The 24402-nt window shown below is 36.7% G+C and overlaps 1 protein-coding gene across 2 annotated transcripts in view; it reads right to left on the bottom strand.

The window, feature by feature from the left end:
* LOC150083725 (UPAR/Ly6 domain-containing protein bou-like) overlaps window positions 1-23816 on the bottom strand; it is an 84552-nt gene extending 60736 nt beyond the window's left edge. Inside the window, exon 1 of one of the 2 annotated variants that reach the window (XM_090377447.1) lies at window positions 23580-23816. In XM_090377447.1, coding sequence (XP_090233573.1) covers window positions 23580-23631 — 52 coding nt within the window. In that variant the 5' untranslated portion in view covers window positions 23632-23816. The remainder of the gene's footprint in view (window positions 1-23579) is intronic. The other variant, XM_090377446.1, reaches the window with a different exon arrangement.
* Window positions 23817-24402: the final 586 nt, after the last annotated feature.

Genomic DNA, 24402 nt, shown 5'->3' with positions numbered 1-24402 from the left:
CAAGGAATTTTTATGGGCTTCTTTTCCCAGCGTGGCTGATTTAGTCGATCTCAGGAGAGGGCTGCATGGTTTTTTGCTCCCAGAAATTCAGGGGGTTTTGTCCTGCAAACCGAACAAATAATATACGAATTTACAGAAAAGATACACTAATGCTCCATAACGTTAGTTTTATATATTTAGTTTTAATCCCTGAACAGCGTTTACACTGGGAGGGTAGTTACGTTGGCACTTAACACCCGGCGCCTCCGTAGCCAGGTGGGAAGGAGCAGCAGTGCGTAGCACACGCTTCTTAATTAGACCGGGGTTCGAGCCCATCACCACCAAATACAGAGGATGCAGAAAGGTCAGGGAATGACCACCGCATATCCCGGAGCAATATGGCCTTAGTTGCTAATGCTCCTAAAAACCAGATAACAAACTTAACACACGCCTAACCTAAAAGCAGCGCAAAAGATCACTCAGTTCTCGACCGAACTTGTTGCTAAGTTCCATGTTTGGATCATCACAAACTAGAATGATCGTCCCTTCAAATGTGTTTCAGTCATCCCTTTTGATTTCTTCTTTTTCTCATTTTATACGTGCCTCTGCGTTCGTTATAAAAAAAAAAATATTTTATTTAATACGGGCAGTCTCCGATTTAAGTCATTCTGAATTAACCCTTCGATATAATTGTTTATAGCTTTAAACTTTTAAATTCCAAATTTAGAAACTTTCACTGCTCTCCCCTTGTCAAGAAGTACTGTAAAGACTCTTGTCCATTTTAGACACGCGTAAAAATACTTTGCTACAAAAGACTGCGATCTGGTGGAAATTATGTTTGTGGCACAAGAGCTAGCGTTAGTAGGGTTGGCACTCCCTTGCCCGTTTTAGACGAACGACCCCTTTTCCTAGTTAGCAGCTGGTTGAGAATTGTTTGCATAAATGGACAGTTTGTTAATCAGCAGATGAACTGCAAAGACAACTACGATTAGTCAAGTTGCAGGTGTAAAGTAGTCTTGTGTGTTCGGTAATCAGTGTCTAATATAAGCAACCCAGTCAATGCTTCATGACTTGCAGTTCTGCACCGTGAAAACCTTGCGTTCTAATGAGGGCTCTCAAAACTTTTATTTATCATTCTTAAATATTTTACTATACTTAGATAATATTTCGATTATTATTTTTTCCCCTCTTCTTATTTATATAAATTTTGCTATCTGTTAAACGTATTCTTATTGCATTCGAAACTAGAGTTTAAGTATGATTAATTACATCGTTGCGTGACTGAATACAATTTTAGCGAAAGACTTTGAATGGCTTCCGCCGTGCATAAGAGTTTGAAAAAAAAAAATATATATTTTGCTAGTAAGACTTATCTGTTGGAATCTTAAAGAGAAATGAATATTTCTTTCCAAGTATACGATGAAAGGCATCTCAACTTGGAAGGGGAATACACATAAACAATATTATATACATACGAAACGATAATACGATATTCAGTAATGCGCATGCGCGAATGTTCCACACGCTTATAAGTTACGTAGCTAGCAATTTCGACAGGTAGAAGAGAAGTGTAATCTTTCGAAGAGAGAAGGTTTTGCGGAATAAACTAGTTGCAATGCATTTGCATGTAATGAATACGCTAAGGACAATGTAATAGCCAATTAATTCACCTTATTCGAATTCATGTTGATACATCAGAACATTATAAATCAAACTGTCTCTAAAAGAGAAGATAAACGGTGCCTAGCAGAAGGTAGCCTCATTATTTCAGTTAGCAACCATTCCATTACTGCGTACAACAGCATTAAATTCATATTGCCCTTTAAAAAATAAAATGAAAATAAACCCATCGCGGCTTGGTTTTTTCAGCAACGGCTGAAAGTTTTCCCAGTATTTTACCGAGTACTGACTTTAGTGACCTTACGGAAAATAAGAAATTTTTCCTCAAAGAAACTAGTTTTTAACCTGTAAACATACAAACCGACTTTGAGAATACGTACAGTTAACAAACTCGTTTTATAAAACTATTCCGACATTGCACTCTCCCTCCCCACCTCTGTCATCAGTGGCTTTCATTTCGAAAAGCTCAATTACAAGCTTATATAAAGCAGGTTAGAAGAAAGTACTCAACGTCGAGCCAACCACTTCCTTCCCATGATGTAAGCAAAAAATCAAAGTAACCGTGCATAAAATCACGGACACATTCAATAGTGGGCCAATATCAACCAGCAACATGCGCCGAAATTAGGCGATGATGGGAATGTACAGCTGGTATTGGCTTCTTGTTACTGAGCAGAACAGATGTATAATGCAAAAAAATAAATATAAATAAATAAATAATAATAAATAAATAAAATAAAATAAAAAATTGTCATATTAGAGTTTCACAGAAAACAGTGTTATCTGCCCATGTGTGATATTTCCATAAATCGTGTGTTCTCTGGTGGGTTTGCCTGTTTTGCTGGACGAAACACCCTAGTTTCCGTGAGAAAAACCATATCCTCTTAAGATATAACTACAACTAATATCCTTTCCTGGGATCGACTAATTCAGCCGTGGAGTGAAAAAAAAACTCATAAAAGTTACTCGAATCGTTCACGGGATTCGAACCAGATCCTTTTCCACCCAGTATGGGAGGACGGTGATTATAACCTCTGCTTACTGCATGGACATGTAGCCATGTGCAGTGGTGTCATGACCAGCAACAGTGGTTGCTGGAGTGGTATAATTCTGGAAAACGTATAATTCTGTCTGACATATCCCTTTTCACATCCAGAATACGTCATGTTGTCCTTTGCCGCCCAGACTTGTAGCAGCGGTTAATGATTCCACAGTGACTGAAAAAAAAAAAAAAGTTTTATTGGGGTTTTACTCTCACTGACCTCAGAGAAAACAGTAATTTTTCCTTGAAGTACCTAACAAAGACGTACCATGCCACGAAAACATTACCTGAAATGGTTTCATAGGAAGGTACTGGTCTTTGAGTGCTTTGCTCTGCCTGCATTTGTGCCCAGATGGGAAATGGATATTCTAGAAGAAAATGCCACCACATACAAAGATTGTCCAGGTATGGATCGAAAAGCATTTTGAATATATGAACGCCATTTACCTTGGCCCATACCTTAGATTTCTCTTCAGTCCATTCCTGGACTGAAGAGCAGTTCGAATACATAAGCCATCTACCTTGGTTCGCACGCTCCTTATTGTAAGATGTAAAATCTTACAAATATAATATTTTGTGGAGGAGGGAGATTAGTTTAAAGTAAAACTTATAATAAAGCAATATGGGGGAGCGGAACATTACAAGTCAAGAATCACTGGCAAGGATTAAATTAGACAACGTCTATACAAGGGGAGCGGTAGGCTGAAAAGCTATTAGCAACCTGGGTAAACTCGACTCCCAGCTCACACAGGCAAACCAGAACAATAGAAACGAGTAGCAACTGCTATTAGTAGAAGGTGTCAACTCTGGTAAACAATGGCGCGGTGGACCATGTATTGTTGGGACATTTCTTTAATCGGTGACACCTGAAGAGGAGACAAACGGTAAAAACGGAACAAATGCTGGGAAAAACGGAACAAATGCTGGGAATTAGATTTAAGTCTGTCTGGCTGGCAGTGATGGCAAGTTTTATAGATCGTGGGAAATTAGTCTGCTAAAGTATAACTATAAGCGGCTGACTTCAAAGGTACAGACAGCCTGAGAAATTTTACAAACTTCTTAAAATAAGAAGTTAGATCGAGCAATAAGGAATCAGCTTGAGAAAATAAAACGGCAAATAAGAACAGAGAGAAAGTTGAGAAAATGAGTAAGATTGGTTAAACTGAAAACTAGGGCGGTACAGAAATTGAGATGAACAAAAAGTGAGTGAACAGGGGGGAGACAGACACAGATCCCCGAGTTGAGTTGTGTGGGTGTGTATGGAAATGAGTTAGGGGAGACACAGTTGAAGTTTTAAGTTTTGTGTTAGAAAATGTGAAAAGAGACACAGATCCCCGAGTTGAGTTTTGTGGGTGTTTAGGAAAATGGGTTAGTGGGATTCTAAGTTGAGTTTTTGTTGGTGCTAGGGAAAATGAAATAGTCAGTGGACACAGCAGTCGAGATAAGTAAAATGAGTTAGTAACATGGACAGTTGAGGGTTCTGTTGTGGTAGAAAATATGTGTCAGTTAACAGTTGAGTGTTTGGTCGTGGTGGGAAAAGAGAAGGGTAGCGCCCTGGGAAGTTTTCTTCTTGAAAGAGTTCTTAATAGGTGGAGCGGAAAAACGAGGGTAGCACCCTATGAGTTTTTCCTTGTGATAAGTTTTAATAAAGTGGAGTGGAGAAGGAGTTAGAGTGAGATGCCCTATGAGTTTTCCTTGTGATAAGTTTTAATAAAGTGGAGAGGAGAAGGAGTTAGTGTGAGATGCCCTATGAGTTTTCCTTGTGATAGGTTTTAATAAAGTGGAGTGGAGAAGGAGTTAGTGTGAGATGCCCTATGAGTTTTCCTTGTGATAGGTTTAATAAGGTGGAGAGAAAGGGAGCGAAATCCGCAGAATCAGTAGCTCGAGAGAAAGGAGCGAAAATGCGAAATTAGTAGCTCGATGAGAAGGAAGGAAGCAGCGAATGGATGGTAGCCCGAATAAGGTGGAGAAAGAACGTCAGTCCCATGCAGCCAAGAGTTCCTAAAAAAATTATCTGTAGCAAATTCAGGTGAAAGCAGATGAAGGAGATCCTCAGTGAGCCAAAAATGGAAGTTTGAAACCGCCCCGGAAAGCTAAGGAAAGAAAAAAAGATAATAGTAAGTACTGTAAGTTAACAAGGACTGTTAGTGAAACAGTATAGTGATTAATTAATGAAAAACAGAGATAGCACTAGAAGTAAATTGATAGATAAATTATCTCTTAAGTAAAATATATATATACTAACAGAGTTTAATTAATTCAAAAAGGTTATTGTAAAATGCAAGAGAAACGAAAGATAAGTAATAGATTAAATTGTTGTTCAGATGATTATAATATGTTAGAAGGATAATTGAACTATATAAAAAACCTTGAATGTTTTAAGGACAGATAATTGAATCCTATGAGAAGTTTTGATTATGTTTTAAGGATCGATAATTGAATATAGTGTTTGTATTAATGAAGAATTGTTGGTCCAACTGAAAGACTAATAACAAACAGAGACTTTGGGAAAGTTAAGATTGGTCTTCAGTGTATTGTAACAGAATGGTGAGAACACAGAGCATAATTATGAAAGTAGCATATTGATTGTTAATATAAGAATAATATATGCAAGGTATCCTTGACTTAACCTTGTATGCATATTACATGATTTTTATTCAATTGTATATTATGTTGTATATATAAGTGTAAATAAACTATGTTATGTTATATATTAATGTGTGTGTTGTTTGTCATTCCTGAGCACTCAGCCTTTCCGAAGGGAATTATACACAATTGAGAAGTTCCCACGAATCTGGAATTCTCCTAGGAAGTAAAGTCAGATGCATAAGTGGGGGAAATAAGAATAAAGTGGACAAACACATAATAGGAACAAAACGAAATAAGAATAAGAAACAAGGAACTATATAAGTAATAAAATAGTTCCCATCATCATCATTTTATATTCCACCCCCCACATTATATTTGAATCCCCATTCGAGAGCCACCGTAGACCTTGGTTCAAGCTCACCTACTAAATACGGTGACGTCCTTGTATTCTCTTTATTTTGTGAACTCATCTGACCTCATTCGGCTGTCCCGGAGTATAAACAGAAAATTTATTTTTATTTTACAATTTGGGGCGACGCAGAGAGCAACATCTAACGTCGAATATGAGAAGCTGAAGTGCAGGAACGGACTACCGCCACGAGGGATGTGGAGGTTATTGCTTTCATTGCTGTATAGGAGCACTCATTACTAGTTGCATTTTGTAATATTTTGGGAAAGCCGTATCTAAGAATCTTAACGCAATTTTGATGCTACGAGAACTACCTGTATTGCCAATTATGGCATCAAGCTTATTTCCTAAATAGTGATGATCAGGAAGAGGAAGAGGAAGAGGAAATGGAGACTTTCCTAGGAGAGTGACTGTATTTTCCTAAATTCTGAAAAAAATGTTTTGTCTTCTTGAAGTTATACTTACGTCTTTGAGGGAGAAAAAATAATAACAGAAATATTTCAAACAGAACACAAACGAAGGTTTATTTATTTTAAGCATCAATAGGATGTCACCTAGTGCACGTTGAGATATAGATAATGACTAGTTTTCTTTAATGATTGAAGTGTTGGACGATAATAAACTTTGCTCTTTTTGCGATAACATAACATTGCATGGTGAAGACACACATGAACTTTTCCATTAATCTAAGTTTGGATATTTCGAGTTAGAGATTGCAAGTTTACTTTTGCAGCATAACTGTAGCCATCTCCTATTTCCACGCCATCTACTGAATGATAAGAATTCTGGGGAAGAATGAAATTCTGGGGAAGAATGAAATTAAATTGTTAGTTGCGATTATCTAAAATGTGTTTGAAGGAATGATATTAAGATATTTATCAAAACGGACGTCATCTGGAACACATTGTGGAGTTAACTTTATCAGTGGTTTATCTGTGCGACTTCTTTGGAGAAGTGAGCGTGAAGATGTTTCAGAAATTGGTGAAATTTCATATTTTGTAATTCTGTGATATTCTCTTCGTTTTTATTTTATAATTCTAACTAGTCAAAAGAGAACAGATAGTGCCACTTATATAGGCTGTGAATATACAGTATACTGTAAATTATTTAGCTACATTTATTTCTCCTGAAACTACCATTGTGGCTAGGAGGGTCGTGATTTAACTTCTTGAACTTCTACTTCATAAAAAATTTCTATATCTTCGTAAAAGAATATGATAATTGTCCCTGTTGAGTTAAATGTCTAAAGTCATTACTTTTATAATGACTAGTTTTCTGTAATGCACTAATTGAAGTGGTAGACGACAATAAACTTTGCTCTTTTGAGATAACATAACATTGCACAGTGAAGAGTCAGTGCAATGTGCCAGCTGTTTTTCGTGAAATGGACATGCCGTATTCCACTGTAAGGCTAGTAATGCGTCAGGTGTTGCGGTACTATCCTTACAAGATGCACATGCTACAGCAGCTAAAGCATAGTGATACAGATATTCGTTTCACATACGCACTTCAGAATGAGAGTGGATATCACTTGTCCATGGAACATTACGGCCACATTCATGATTGGGCCATATTTTTTTGAACAGGTAACACCGACTAGACCCCGCACCTGTTCCGTCACTGGACAGCGATATTATGAAATGTTGGCAATCGCAATATCAGAGCTGCAACAACGTGGGTGCCTTCAGGATACCATATTCATGCAAGATGGTGCGCCACCCCCACATCCACCCCACGTTGTGTCCAAAGATTGCTAAGGCAACACTTTACAGACGAATGGGTCATCAGCCGTTGTTTCCAGACATCTTGGCAACCCCGATCACCAGACCTTACCCCATGCGACTTCTGGTTGTGGGGTTTTTTGAAGAACCAGATGTATCGGGAAGGATGTCAAACTCTGGCAGATCTGACGTCACGTGCTGACTATTCCAGTTGACATGTCGTTCTGCTGTAGAAAATGCTGTTCTTCGAATGGAAACTGTTGTTGACCAAAATGGAGGACATATTGAACAATTGTCGCGCTGTTCAAGTGATTTGTATTGCCGCAGCGCTATATAGTGACAAATTTTGTAAGTAATTTTTTCCCCAATAAATGACGAGCGCATTCTTTATTGTACCTGTTGTCCAAATTTCTCTTCAGTACGAGCCTTAGAACTTGCTCCAGAGCCCTCTACATAGGGATACTTTAATTTTAACAACCTTGTATACATATCGTAAACTTTTTTTGAAAGGGTCCGTGCTCCGTAGATCTCAGTAGTTTGGGAACCACTGCTCTATGCTATGTTGCGAACCAAGATAATGCTTTCTTTTAACTTTAAATTTTAATCAAACTTTTAACTTTAACTTTATTGTTGTTATTTGGTTTTTAGGAGCATTAGCAACTAAGGCCATATTGCTCCGGGGATATGCGGTGGTCGTTCCCTGACCTTTCCGCATCCTCCGTATTTGGTGGTGACGGCTCGAACCCCGGTCTAATCAAGAAGCGTGTGCTACGCACTGCTATTCCTGCCCACCTGGCTACGGAGGCGCCCTTTAACTTTATAACAGTAACTTAACTTTGGCTTTAACTTTATAACTTTAACTTTTAATCAAAGGCGCCATTGGGTTGCTGGTAGTAGATTCCTTCCGTTTTTGTTTGGATTGATCTATAAGGCTAAGTAAGAAAGTAACAGTGAAATATCGGTAAATTAGGTTAGCGTTTTTTTTTTTTTTTTTTTTTTGTAACAGCCGTGGTGCCACTACTTTTTGAACAGCCTTCTTATAAACGAATGATCATAATAAAGAAAAGTAAAAGACTTCTAGAAAACATTGATTAGCAATGTGCCGTGTTTCTGAACTCGGAGTCATGGAATAATATCATATTTAAAAATATAAGCTACAAGGGGTGTTCAAAAAGTAGTGGCAATATCCACACCGCTAGATATTTTGCTTTTATAACTCAAAATATGAATCTGTTAAGTTTGTATCCAAGGTAAGACAGCTTTTAGCATTGTTTTAACCTTATTCCCGTCAGCTGGGGATAAACTATTTAGGAATAAACTATTTATTCCAAACGAAACTATATATATATCATATCATTTATACTGTACAGTATATATGGTTTCATTCATATTTACAGGCATATTATTAAATGCATAAAATATAATTTTATAATGGCGTTTGCCAATTTTTGCTGCTATCTATAGCATAAATTAGAAATTTTATCACGTTTCTGTCATCAGCGTTTTCTTCAACTTATTTACGTCACATGGCAATGTAACAGCAAACTTCCCTTATCGCAAAAAAATTATTTACGCTCAAATATGTGTGTTTGTCCTTCGTTTGTCTTTCATCCATGCTAAGGGATGTTAAAATAGAATGTATGCAGCGGCGCCCAATACGCACTTTAATAATCACGGTAATATCATTTTCATGAAGAAAAATCGCCCATTTTAAAGGGCAGGAATTCTAATAAAAGACATCTCGCAGTCAATATCTTCCACAGAGGGACCTCGAAAATCTAATAATCACTACCTTGAACGGTGGGTGGGGCCGTGACCTTCACAGATTATGTACGTACTCTCTTGATTTCTCCTTCTCGTGCATGTTGTCAAGTACATTCCGGTGTCTGTCCCTTACGAACCGCGATCATTCACGATGTCAATAAAGAAATGCACGCTGAGCATAATTAAAGTTGTTATTGTTTGGGTTTTTAAATGAAGGACGGAATACCTAATGATTATGAGCAGGGCTCCCATTCACAAATTTTAAAAAAACCTAGATTGCAACTTAAATAAACCCAAAAAAAACCTAGTTTTCATCATATAGTATAGCAACACAAATAAGATAAAACTTACCATGCATAAATATCTTTTATTTAATTGTAATCAGAATTTTCATCCCATTCAGTTCCCTCCACATTTATTTTTTGAAGTTCTTTCATTTTTTTCAAACGTTCTTTGAACATTTTTTCAAACGTTCTTTTATGACAAGTTCCTTGTATGACTTCTTTTACCAATTCTGATTTAGATTTCCATGTATAGCAATTTTGATTAGATCTATTTATCGCGTGTTTTGCTATTACTCGATCTTTCACAGTTTCTGGTTTAAGGGAGTTTGTGGCTTTTGTTTTTATGTGGTTTACTTGGGAGAAGATGCTTTCTACGCTTGCCGAAGAGTGAGGTAAAATAGTTATACTGGTCATAAAATTAGATAAAATCTTATATTTAGAATTATTAAAGCCATCTTTTACATTACGTAGTAGGTACGAAAACTCAGGGATGGTTTTGTAAGAGAGATCTTACAAACGAAATGATCTCGTTTTGAAGATCTGTTTTGTCTTCAGAAACAAGGTGAGGGAACTGCATTGCTAAATGGAAAATTGAGGATGGCGATTTGGCACGATCATGTATCACTACTGGGTCAAGAACATTGAGACTGGCGATAATTCCATCGTCATTTAGAGGAAATCTTTTTCTGATTTCCATACAAAGTTCAACAAGAAATTTTAAACAATCATTTTTAAACCTCTTTTCACTATCACCAAGTGGTGTTGAATTTAATAAGGCCATACAACGGCCTCCCAAATATATTTTATTCAAAGGCTTATGATTTATTGCATTGCTTGGATCAATTTCAGCCAGCTTGCACGAAGTAATGACTTCTTCTTTTATGAAAAAACTAAGAATATTTTAATACTCAATTGAAACCCTTGAATGAAGTAAGTGCAATCTGAAATGCTCAGATTGAAATTCAATATTCAGGCAGTTTATTTTCTCCAGTACATATCCTAAAAACAACAACATATGCTTGGTTCCTTTGGTGATCATAGTATTGTAAATATTCCCTCCACCATCAATTTTGTCAATTTTTGATTGAGACTGAAAATAAAGAACTAACGCATCCCACTGCTCAATAATAATTTTTATTACATTGCCACGGGATAACCAACGTGTTTGTGCTAATTTGGGGATTTTATGTTTAGCAGTATCTACAACATCTTGAATCATTTTGAACTCGTTTAATCTTTTACTACTACGGGAAAAATAACAAGAGATATTTTTTATAAATATTTCTAGATATGATGGTAGTACTTTGACTGAATGACTAGCACATAATGCAAAAGAATGGCAAACACATCCCATTATAAATACTGATGGTACATCCTTTTTTAGCAATGACTAGAACCCATTATAGTGGCACAATTATAAATTTTCTGTTTATACTCCGGCACGACAACCAAATCAGTAGAGTTTACATCATCGTCAATACAAATATTTATCGTATTTAGTAGTCACGGGCTTGAACCCCGGTCCATTCAAGGAACGCGTGCTATGCACTCTCGCTCCTGACCACTGGGCTACGTCTCACTTATTTGTGAAAAGATCTTTTACAGCTTGATAAAGCCCTTCTGAAGTACCATTTTCGACACAGTGTCAAGTAACACTTCTACAACATCAAGTTTTTGAATATCAAAATATCTAACAACAACAACAGCTAGAACTTGCGATAAAGATAAATCTGTACTTTCATCTATTATCATTGAAAACTTGTTGTTTCTGCATATGTTAGAAATGTATATTTTTTCATGATAAGCTATGCCATCTTGTATAAGATAAGAGACTTTAGTCGCCTTCATCTGAACTTGTTTTGCAATATTGCTATCATGAAATGCTTTCTTACATTCTTCTATAAGGTGATCACATTGCGCAAATGGAATATTATGCTCAGAAATGAGTGCAGCAATTGTTAACTCTGCCTTTGCTACTTCTTCATTCTCCGTAGGTACTTTTTGTGAAGAACGTGTCTAACGTTGAACTTGTCTTAGCAATATTTGCACTTTTTCTATGTTTAACTGCATTTTTATGCTCTAGTAACATCGATTTATTGGCATTCTTTACTTTACTTTCACAACAAATACAGTAAGATGCACCTTTTTCATTACTGTTTTCTTTCAACCAATCCTTTAATTCCGGATCTTCTAACCATTCATTTCTAAAATTTTGAGTATACCACCGTTTACTCATCTTTCTCTGTGGGGAACAAGTTTCAGACATTGTGGGCAATTTGAGGGTATGGCTAGTTAGCAGTTATCTTATTTAAAAATGTTCTACAAAATAAAAAATAAAGCGCTAATCCATTAACATAAAATAGAAATAGTCACTACAATTTAAATTTATTATATCACTGTATGTAGTACACGCATAAATGTAAAAATCACACAAAATGCAATAATACCACGAACGATCACGAAAGACTGTGCAGTAAAGACCGCCTTCCACCTGCTCAATAGGCTGCGCATACATGTTAGTAACACGAACAAAAACCATAGTGTAGAACCCTGCGAAAACTTTGAAATCCTTTTACATTAGTATTTTGTACAAGCACTTGAGATATTACAAATTATGATCAGTATTATTAGAATATACAATTAAGAAAATTGTAAACTGTTATTAAATGTATTAAATTTTATTGTATTTACAAGAAATAAAAATAAATTTTGACTAAAAATTAAAAATTACCGAAAAAACCCAGATAATGAGATATTTTTGTGAAAAAAACCTATCAACCCAGATGACAATCAAAAAACCCAGATCTGGGTGGAAAAACCCAGGAGTGGGAGCCCTGATTATGAGCTCAACATAAACACAACTTGAAAATCTAACGATTTATTACTTCGAGTTTCGACAAAGTTTGACAAGCAGAAAAAAATGTAATGAAGAGTAGTATTTTTATACGTATGTTTGTGTTCTTGCGTGTAGATAAAAAGTGGTCTGTCTGATTTTGGGAAACAAAGATGTAAATATATAACGAAGTTGGGTAATGAAACTAGCTTGTTAAATGATTGTCTGTTACAATAAAAACTCTTAAAATTTGGCACCCTCAGTAATTGTGAGGTGTCGGATTTTAAAATTTTACGCATTTTAACAGAGGTATAGTACTTTTTGAGGAGCACATATTAAGCACAAATAACTGAACTTATTTATATCAGTGAACATTTATAATGACAATCTTATTTATATCAGTGACATTTATAATGACAATCTTATTTATATCAGTGACATTTATAATGACAATCTTATGCGGGCAGCAGGATTTAAACTGCATGGATAATGCAATAGTCTTAATTCTTACAGTAGATAGTGCCGGATTAAGGCACGAGCTAACAGGGAGCCGCCCGGAGTGCCATTCTGACAGGGGCGCCAGAAGCTGAAGAACAAAGGAATTTTTTTACAAACCTTACGCAGATTTCTAGTACTGTATATGCAAAGGGTGCCGAAATAATCTTTCTGCCTGGGATGCTAGAATACCTTAGTCCGGCCCTGACAGTAGAACCAACTCGCCTTTTTAACTAGTTGCCCTGATACTATACTGTACTAATTGCAACTAAAAGATAGTTTTAATTGAATATATTACAACTTTGAAAACTGATTTTGCGTACCGCATGGCAGTTCACATTGAACATCTTTACAACGCACAACTTGACAACTGTTTTGTTTGCTTGTTGTCATTAGAACCCCCTACGATCTAGTGGGAGACCACTTAGTCCTGCAACGGGCCATCATAGCAGTCTCATCTTTTAAACAAAGGGCCAGTTAACCGTTTGGAGAGGCAGTACTGTATATTTAAAAGTAATGCAATACCAGGGCAACTCGTTGCTTTTGCAACGAGTTGCCTTGGCTCGACAAATCTTTTTAAAAAGGTCTATAATTCAGTGGTTTTCGACCTTTTTTTAATAACAGTAATTTATTTTATTTTGTGGTACCCACTCAATTTTTTGCCAGTTAGATCTGATTCTTTCTCTCTCTCTCTGTATATATATATATATATATATATATTTAAAAAATATCTGTTATATGATAGTTATTACAATAATATAACTATAAACAAAATTACAATTCATAATACAAATTATATATATACTGTATAAAATATTTAAGGGCAAAGGCCTCATGGTACGAGGTAGAATGACTAACATATAGGTTAATGCAAAAGCATCATTTTAACGTAGCCATCTATCAAAGTAGTTAAATTAGCATCGTTTTGGTTATATCTCATATTGTGAATGCCTTCACAACGAGTAGCCATGGTATTGTACTACCTCGAACAAGTAGCACTTCACCAGTGGAGAAGACTACTTTACTTATTCTCTACTGTTACCACCACCCAGACGGCGCCGTTTCAAAGCTTGTTGACTTCTCTTCGGCGGGTGGGCAAGTACCCTGGTGTTTCAATAGTGACAACCCAATTATGAAGTATAACTTCACAATATCAGAGATGCCTGATGGTGTGCAGTGATATAGACTAAAAAATATTTAAGGGCAAAGGCCTCATGCTACGAGGTAGAATGACTAACATATAGGTTAGTGATATATACTGTATATAATAATTTTATTCTTTATATAGAGGTACTAAATAAACATCACTTATAGACCACCACAAAATTAAAAAGATACCGTACACCTTTTTATAATGAAATAAATATATAAATTAAAAAAAAAATAAGGGTACTGCAACAGCACCCCTAGAATGCTGTTGCGGTACCCTAAAGTCCCGTGGCACCCGAGTTGAAAACCACAAGTTTAGCTATAAAATGAGTCGAGTTATTACATGATAACTAGACAAAAAAAAAAAAAAAAAGGAAACGAGATTGCCGAATTTCTATTGGTCTGATTTAAATGAAATCTGGAATGACTCGACAAATCTTTTTAAAAGTCTCAAATATAAAATTTCACGAAAATCTGCCCACTAGGAGTAGTGTTGTTACATGCGGACGGATTGACAGACGGACATGGTGAAACAATTGGCACATTATGCATATATGCTAACGTGCCTAAAAACATTTTTTTTTTTTTTTTTGTTTTGTTTTGCTCTTAAGTATAAAGCATAGAAACTTCTTTTCAAATTTAAAGCTTCTCTTTTGGTAAGGCCTCGTTGCAAGTAGATTGTCCGTAATGAAGAGAAAATTCGTATGAACGAGTTCTTTCGATATTTCAAGCAATTCCCATATCCTTCAATCACTTTCCAATTTATCCTATCAAAAAATGCCCTGTCCAAATTCCCAAAAAAAAAAACCAAAAAAAAACCCAGCATTCTCGTTTTTCTCTATATTTCTTTCATTGGTCCTTACTGAAACATTACGTATTCGTCATAAATAAATATTCATTTATTGCAAATACAGCAAGCCCATCACAGCACATGGCTAAAGGCAGATAATACGATACAAAGGAAATAAAATAAAATAATCGAATATATAGCAGATTTTATATAAACATTAACAATGAATAGGAATTATACTTATGAATTAATCAAAAAAAAAGTTGCAGAACAGCACATTTGGCTTTCAGTTGCAGTTGAAGTCAGGGTGCTCTTTTTACATCTCTTCATTTTATCGGATATCTGACTCCTATATGCGTCAGAGTTGAGTAACCTTTTTCAATAAATGTTGTGATGATTTATGAGGTGAAGGAATGCATTGGGGAACATTCATCTGCTGAAAATACGATTTTCTTAACACTGGAAATATTTATCACAAAATAAGTTTTTCTGCTAGGAGGGATCATTAAGTAATAAGAACTTTGTTTACCATCACAGAAAAGACACCAGCCGAAAGAACTAACTATGACGAATTTTACTTATGTGGGTGGTATATGTGTGTATCGCTAAGTGGCAGTACTGATCAAATTATGTTTGCGAATTTGTCGGCTGTTTTTGAAAATGGCGACGCAAAAAGCATATATTCCCGGTAAATGATGCGAAAGATTGTTCAATTTCCTTAATTGTTTTGTATTTTATTTTATATCGTGAATCGTTGTTAAAGGGGTTGTCGTGGTAAAATGTAGCAAATTCGAATTTCTATCTTACCTTAGTTGTTATAGTGGCAAAGAGGTGGCAATGTATCATCACCATCATATTATGAATTACAAAACGGAACCAAAGGATTTTAAAAATTATAACATTTTAGCATTAGCAGAAGAAAATGATACAAGAAAGCAAGTTTATACGGCATCAGCCCTCCTCCCCAAAAAAAACACCTCCCATTTCATCTATTCATTCCCCCTAGTAGTTTTGCTAGTTTCTTCTTGAATTTATTTAAACTGTCAACTTCCACAACGACCGATGTAAGTTTGTTCCAGCAATCAACCACCTTCTGGCTAAAGGCAAACTTCTGCACATCTATTCTGCAACCGTCCTACCTCAATTTGAATTTGTGCTCCCCTCACGTGTGGATATGAGCAAATCATCAGCATTGAGCTTGCTCAATCTATTCAAAGCCTTAAACACCGCAATCAGATCACCTCGCAGGTGCCTAGTCTCGAGACGCTGCAATTTTCAGAACTGAAGCTTTTCTTGTTCAACTTACCAATGTTGTTCCAACAGCTCCATGTCCTTCCTAAAATGAGGCCTCCAGACCTGTATGCAGTACTCAAAATGTGGCCTGACCATTGCCTTATACAATGGTCAGGCCAACAGTGTATAATAATAAATTTTCTGTTTATACTCCGGGACGACCAAACGGTCAGAGGAGTTCACAAGATACACAGATTACAAGAAACAGCACCGTATTCAGCAATCACGGGCTTGAACCCCGGTCACGCAAGGCACGTGTACTTATGCACCCGCGCGCCTGACCACTAACTAGACTACGGCGGATGCATTGTATAACATACTCAACAATTAAATACTCACCCTCCTGGCACTTTGCCGTCCTTTTGGTGGTTTCCTTTTGTGAAATAAACAGATAATAATAATAATAATAATAATAATTTAAACTGATTCTATTTTGTGGTTTTAACATGAAGTGTTTGTCAATAATAGCGCGGTGGGATAGTTGTTACAATTCAAATGGAGAAGTTTGTAAAACCCTAGAATTTACTCCAGAAACGTTTAAATTGCAGCACCTTTGAAATTATATGCTGTCACAACTGTTTGCAGATGATCTGAAACTTTATGAAGCTTCAGATCATCTGCGAACAGTTAGCACTCGATGCTGACAGACAAACACGAACAACACATCGTTTAGATAATAGTATAAATAGATAAGGACCTAAAGGAGAGCCTCGTGGAACACCGTGTGACAGTGAACGGAACTGAATAGCAGTCGTAATTTTAGCAGTTGTTGAAGTCTTACCTTCAACGACAACTGCTAAAATTACACTCTCTAATCTCATAAATATGGTTAGATTTCGTAAGGGGGTTTTTGGATACTTGAAAATTAACGTTTCAAAGATTTTAACGATAGCCGAATATGGTTATGGAATAATAACAAATTGGATCAGTTCTATCTCCCTTTTCTTCGTAAATTACAATTACTTTTAGTGACGCGTGAGTAAAGTTCTGCTGACATAATTTTTCTACAATTGCATAATCCTTTGGAAAAAAAAAAAAAAAAAAAAGTTCTGCTAGCAATACTGGTATATTAATTTCCCCATCAATTTATAACTGTTCCGATTAACCCACACGTGGGAGAATTATTTTTCGAGTTCTATAAGGCAGGAAGATATGGTACAGGTGGCGCATGCGCACAAGGTATGAAATTGAACTGACTAGATTTTTTTTTCGCTTGATCTCCGCAACTTTACTGAGCAGATCGAGCGAAAAAGATACTGTAACAATTTGTTGCAAAGTGCGACTGTAAGATAAACGCACAGTTATTTTAAAGGTATATCCACAATCATCAACTTTCCTATATGTACGAGGTGTGATGAAAAAGTTCGGGGGAACTGAATTAATATTTGAGCAATGAACCTTGACGGCTATTCGGATGGTTCGCCTTCGAAGTAATCTCCTTGACACTATATACACCGATTCTAACACTGGTGCAACACTAGTGGAAGCATTTCTGAACGCCTCTTTTGGAACTGCTAGAGATTCCTGTGTCGTGTTCTGATAATTTCCTCAGTCATTAAAGATATGTGACTTTCAAGGCGTCTTTAAGGTTGGTCAGCAAAAAAATCGCAGAGAGCTAAATCCGATGGGAGACAGTAATGGAGTGCCTTACAAGAACCTAGCCAATTGAAAGAGCAAAGTACCGAGTGTGCAAGGGCATTGTCATGAGGTAAGTAACAATTCCCTGAAATCCACCTTTCTAGCTGTTTTCTCTGAACAACATCGCGCAATTTCCGTAGAAGTGTTTTGTAGTATTCCTGGTTCGCTTCAAATGAGGGACAAATTCATAATGGACAGTCCCCCTGTGAGTTAAAAAATACGATAAGCATGATCTTCACATTTGATCGAGAGTGTCTTCTTGCCTTTATGGGCCTTGCTAAAGACGGAACCTTCCATCGAGAGAACTCGGCCTTTTTTTTCCCGAGTCATAGTCATACACTCACGATTCGATACCAGTAATGACGGAAGACAGAAAGTGTGGACAACGGTAGCACGTTGAATAGGATACTGACATGCGACAACTTGTCACCCTGAAAGCATCAGTGAGGATGCGAGACACAAACTTGGCTGAAATCAGTTGCATTTCAATAACTTGTGTTCAACATCTTGATTGATGTCTCCCATGAGAAATGCAAATTTCATCAGCAACTTCGCGGATAATTAAGCATCGATCACTTTTTGATCTGATAACGAACACGTGCGATTGAATCATTGGTTTTTGAAGTTGAGGGGCGGTCAGAGCGAGGATCATCGACGGACACGGCGCCCTCTAAACTTTGCGAATCAATGAAACGTCTTCGAACAACACATGCATCTTCCACGAAAGTTGTTTTTAACATGTTGTGGGTTTCTCTTGAAGTTTTCCCTAATTTAAAACAAAATTTGATGCAAATGCTCTGCTCACTAAACGAAACACAAACTGTCTGAATTCAGACTGACGGTCCAGATGAGTCACCGAACATGTTAAGTGACGGATTCAACCCATGCACGGTACTAAGTACTATAGGTTTTGATACCTTTCGTGTTTAGGGTTTTCATAAAAAAAAAAAAAAAAAAAAAAAATCTTCCACTGAGAGGACTAGGCCCTGTTTTTTTCGAAGTCATAGTCATACACTCACGATTCTATACCAGTAATGATGGAAGACAGAAAGAGTGGACAACAGCAGCACGTTGACTAGAATACTAGGATAGCTTCTTCAGAGTGATCTAGATAGACTTCAGGGATGATCAGAAAAATGGCAGCTATGCTTTAATCCAGCAAAGTGTAAGGTATTGCACCTGGGGAACAGTAACCCCAAATTAATTTATACACTTGGCGGAGTTGAACTAAAGCTGGTAGTGGAGGAAAGGGACTTGGGTGTTACGATACAGTCAGACTTTAAGTTCTCTGAGCATTGTAGACAGGTTGCAAGGAAGGCCCATGCTGTCCTATCGATGATGTATTGAACAATTGCTATTAGAGATAAGGACGTCATAATCCCATTGTATAAGGCTATTGTTAGACCACACTTGGAATACTGTGTTCAGGTATGGAGACTGCACGTAAAGAAAGACATTGTTCTTCTTGAAAGGGTCCAGAGACGGGTAATTCTCCTGGTGAGGTCGGCAAAAGGGCGTCCATATGAGGAAAAACTTCGAATATGTGGGTTGCAGTGCTTGGAAACTAGGCACCTTAGAGAGGACTTGAGTGAGGTGTTTAAAACTCTGAAAGGCATAAGCAAAATGAATGAGGACGAAATTTTCGCGGTTATAAATGATTCTGGAACTAGGGGCCATAATTTCAAGTTACAGGGCTGGGGGAGATGTTTAGACTGGATTGCAGGAAGTTTTATTTTAGCCAGCGAGTTATAAATTACTGGAATAAGTTATCTACATGGGTGGTAGAGGCTGACAGTTTGGGGAAATTCAAAGGTCAGCTGGATAATTTGGATTGCCTACGGGAGGAGGGAAACGCTTAGGTTGTCCATTTTCTTTTCTCTTATTTATTAATTATTATTATATTTTTTTAAAATTTTCTTCTTATTATTATTTTCTTCTTATCAATTTATTTTATTTATTTTTTTGTTATTTCATTATTATTGTTTATTTATTTTTTATTATATTATATTATTATTATTATTCTATTATTTTATTTTTGGCTGGTATACAGCATAAGCCATAGGCTTCCTTGCACCATGTGGTCATTGCTAATACTAATACTGACATGCGATAGCTGCGCTACGACGCATCATTTGAAGATACAGAATCAGTTCTCGAAACTTTTGATCACACCTCCATATTTTGTCATAATCTCTTTATGAATTTGTATTCCTTACAAAAGCAAAAACAAGAATATTAAAATTTACTCCCATCTTCTTTGCTGCTATGCGAACAGCATATCAATAGCGTATTATAGAATAGATACGTACAGAATCATATAAATACGTATTTGAAATTCGATGTCTTCTGTCAAGGTGCTTTAAGATGCTGTTGATTATGAGCGATCCCACTCTCCTCACCAGCCATTACTTCTTTGCTCGGTGTTCGTAGAGACTACGCTTCGGGTTTCATTATAGCTCGAGGTAATTATTTCTTAACATTATGAGAAAAAGTTTATATTTCATGACTTTATGACTACATATGCTTTTAAGTTATCGAGAACAAAAACACAGTTTATTTTTGGCTGGATCTGCTCGCTAAAGGTGAGGAGATCAAGCGGGAAAAAAAAATAAATAAAAATCTCGTGCAGGTCAATTCCATACCTTGTGCGCATGTGCCATATCTTCCTGCTTTATAGAACCCGAACAATAACCCATCCATTTTATTCTCTTCTTGAACATTAATGTCACTATGACGTATAATTTTCCTTTTGTGTTGCTTTTCAAAGTTTCCAAACAAAATCAAAAAGAGATTTAGAGTTTCTTCGTGTAAGGAGTTTTCTGACAGTGTCCACATCGTCACAACACTTCAAGATCGTTCTAAAAGCATTTCCATCAAGTTGAATTCATTAAAGTACACGTCCTCCTTTGAAAGAAATACGCGCTGTCGGTTGTATAATATTGGAGTAGTGTCGAAATACAGAAAACATTTTATTATAAAATATAAATAAATTAATAAAATGCGGCGAGAATTCGTGTAGTATCGAAATGACGGGATTTGTGCAAGCCGTTTATCACCATTTGAACGGCTTACTGGGGTGTAGTGTAGATAATAATGCATTCTTGTTTCTTTAAGGTGAATGACCTCAGAGGGATGCTATCTGCTCATGACTTCGTGAAGTCTCAAACTGTACTTTGGCAGATGGGTTGCCACAAGCCTCGTGTCATCGAAAAGGTCGTCACCAGGGGATTCTAAACATTAAGCAAATTTCGTAAGGTTGCCACAAGCGTCGCGTTGTCGAAACGGTCGCCAGGGGATTCTAAACATTAGCAAATTTCGCAATATAGCAAAGTGGATGTAGCTAAGTCATGCAGGGAATCTATTATTGATACAGGTACCGAGACCGTGGTAGATGCATTTCAACGGCCTTAGTTGAATTAACGTTAGCCGACGGTCTGCCCCTATGACGTCGTTTTTAATTATTAACATTTTAATTAGTTTTCAGTTGATTAGTAATTGATGAATGCGTGGGGGTTCGGAATCGACTTTGGTCATTAGAAAGGCTGATCAGAAAAATGGCGTTTAGCAAAATTTGAAGTTCGCTGCCATTTTTTAACACACAAACAAAAAAGTAAAACGTCCAAAGAAAGCCAGAATATAATTAAATATGAAATCATGGAAACAAGTATTTTTAAATCCTAAAAAAAATAAAAAATAAATAAAAAAAAGTCCAATCTTTCGTTTGAATCTTTTCGAATCTCTGAATCTTTCGAAAAGGTCCAGAAGTTCAAAACAAAAAAAAAAAAAAAAACTTTGTGAAGCTGAAGAATGCTCTGAGAGATCCTAATCCATGATCTGAGGGATCATAGATTAGCGATGGCGAACTTTTTTTCCGTCTTCGCGCCAAAAATAAGCAGAAAAAAATAAAATAAATAAACAAAAATACTGTATATCAGTTTGTCCGTGCTGCTATGTACACAATATATAAATCATAGATAAGGCTCATCTCCTATCTTGCTATCCAGCAATATAGGTCTCAGGACTCGGTCTTTTCTACATCATACGTAAAGTGAAAACTATCACTGAAGACTTCTACAAGAGAGTGTAGAAGGAGACTGCTAGATGAGCCACGTATATATGCGAAACATATCAGCAATCGGCAACAAGGACGATCATCAGCGGTAGCAAAGCATCCTTGGGAGTCGAAGTACAATATTCAACCTGAGAAGATACGAAACTGGACAGAGCATTACTAAGAAAGCATAAGCTAGAGAAGACTTTATCAATTACTCAGCTTGAAGAGGTCAGTGAGACAATAAATACTGAAATACTTAACATACATGCATGCGTATTCGTTTTGAAATTGTCAATACAGATTGTGTGCAATCAGATAGGGTACAATTAGAGCCAATTGGCAAAATACCAGAAAGTGATATGAATTAAAAAAGGCGCTGAGTGCATTTGACGATGATTTTGCCAGAAAGCTTTTGTTTGAGAGGAATAAAAGCAATAATTTAAAACTCTCTTAATGGAAAGGAAACTTTTACTTAGCAAATTAAAAAAAAAAAAAAAATCTCCTTGACCTTAAATATTATTTGGTGGAGTGTAGCTACTTTACAGCAAGACGTATCTCCTTTCTCCAATCACCTCCCCAAAATGTGACTGTCGCATTACGACTAATATTACTGCTAAACAAACAGTTTGAATACCTTAAAAGCAACTGATGAAATTCATAAAACGGCTTAATTTTATTTATAAAAAAAAAAAAAAAATGTTTGGAAAGTCTTCGCTAACGAGATAACATTGTTTGGAAATTACTTTCAGCCATCTTCACCAGAGACTTCTAGAATCCAAATGGCGTACTTAGACTTCAATGGGGTCAACATAGGCGTATCCCACCGAACTCCAACCCACTTAATTGCTATAATCGTAAAAAAAGAATCGAAGTATCCAGCTGACATGTGCGTTATGATAAAGGATTAATAGTCTTCCAAAAGCTGCTCTTTCAAACAATAAATGCCACGCATTTATATCTTTGACTCAGCGTGAGATATTCACCATCCTGTTTGTCGTAAAAATTTGCACCCCACCCCAATTAGCAAGTTAAAATCAGCAATTTCTTCTAATTTAAATAATCTTCCTTCTTGTATGTGGATACAAAAATTTGTAGACAGGGAAATTATTCGTCAAATCAGCTTTTCTTGTGGCTACATCGAAGGACGAAAATTACATACGGAAATGTACAGTAGGGTTAAAAAAAAAAAAAAAAACAGATTGTGGTTTTGTTTTTTGTTTTTTTTCCCCCCCCCTTAAAAGCGGTCGTTTATGAGCTCTACGAAGTTACTTCAAATCGATTATAAATTAAAGTTTTTTCTTTCCGTTTTGTTTACTAGAGTGATTTCATTGTTGGGGGCGCTGCTAATTTATTATTATTATATATTTTTTTTAGTTATTTTTTGGGGGGCGCTAAAATGCGGCATTTACTGCAACTTGAGAAACTATTTCCAACAGTGGCACAAAACAACAGCAGACGCATGCTTTTGAAGCTGTAAAAACATTCCCCTGATCGATGTGGTAGACGGTGCCATAACTTGAAACTTGGCCAACATTTTAACATAAAAACGCAGTAGATTTGCTCAGAAATGTTAGCACAAAAGGGAAAAACTTACTAAGCGATCACTTCAAGGTTATATTAAAATATGCGGTGGAACAGCAAACAAAAAAAGTGCAATCTCTTTACGAACTAACGGAACTGTGCCCACACAGTATCGTTTTAAACAACTGTCAAAAATAAAGCACAAGGCTGTAGTATTCTGTGGTATATCCGTAATATTATTACTTGCCCAAGTTGAAATGGCGCGTTTTCTCTCCTAAAACGGTTGCCTCCACGTTACTAACTTTTTGGGAGGGAAACGGACTTCCGGCCTACGGCCAGGTGTGGTCTCGTGCGTCAACGGAAGTCTACACCTGCCTAGACGAAAGTTGTACACTTACCTGTGGACAATATCAGTAGAACTGTTGCCACGACTACTACTGGCCGGTACATCCTAGATCCGACGCCGTAACAAGGTAAAAAAGTGACAGTTTAAAACTTGCCAAGTCCGCCGAACACCATATCGCTACTCGCCAATGGCACCTGTGGCCAGCCTACATTCCAAACAACCAACAGACGCTCGACGTTAACCAATCAGCGGCCAGCAGACGAACATCTACGAGAGTACGTGTAAACAGGCTGAGCTACAGCGCGAGGTAGGGAAAGAGGAAAAGCGAACAAAGTCAGGGAGCAAATAGTTCGTCTGGTCGAATAGAGCCAAATGCTGTGACTCATTCAGAACGTACTCTTAACAATACGAGAAATAGAACTGACATTGGTTCGAGGGTATGATGAACGATTAGTTAGCTATCTTCTGCGAGCTGTAGTTTTCGTTTCATTGTTTGATGTCTTTTTTTTTTGAGTCGTCTGCGTGTTGCGGTAATAGCCAATGGTGGGTATGCGTGTCAAATACGATTGAACATCTTAAAGTATTTCCTAATGCATGCCGAAGCCATTGACGGAAAGTGACGTCATGCTCCTAATAGGTAAAGTTGTAAAGTGTTATGGAACGAGACACGCACTGTCAGAATGGACATATATGACCACGTGTAATGAGTGCCGTGTCTAGTGGTTAATTTTTTCTAATGTAGGAATTTTAAAGTCACAATTTCCATTACTGCTTTCTACACAGGACAGTGGAATATAATTTGTTAGAAACTTATTGTATGAAAATCAACTTCTTGTGTCAAGTTGCGGGCAATCTACATCGTGAGTTTAAATTCG

This window comes from Mastigoproctus giganteus, chromosome 7 (assembly GCF_048544385.1).
Source record: "Mastigoproctus giganteus isolate SK-2022 chromosome 7, ASM4854438v1, whole genome shotgun sequence".
Classification (NCBI taxonomy): Eukaryota; Metazoa; Arthropoda; class Arachnida; order Uropygi; family Thelyphonidae; genus Mastigoproctus; species Mastigoproctus giganteus.
Note: the sequence above shows the minus strand (reverse complement) of the source record. Positions and strands in the feature narration are given on the sequence as shown.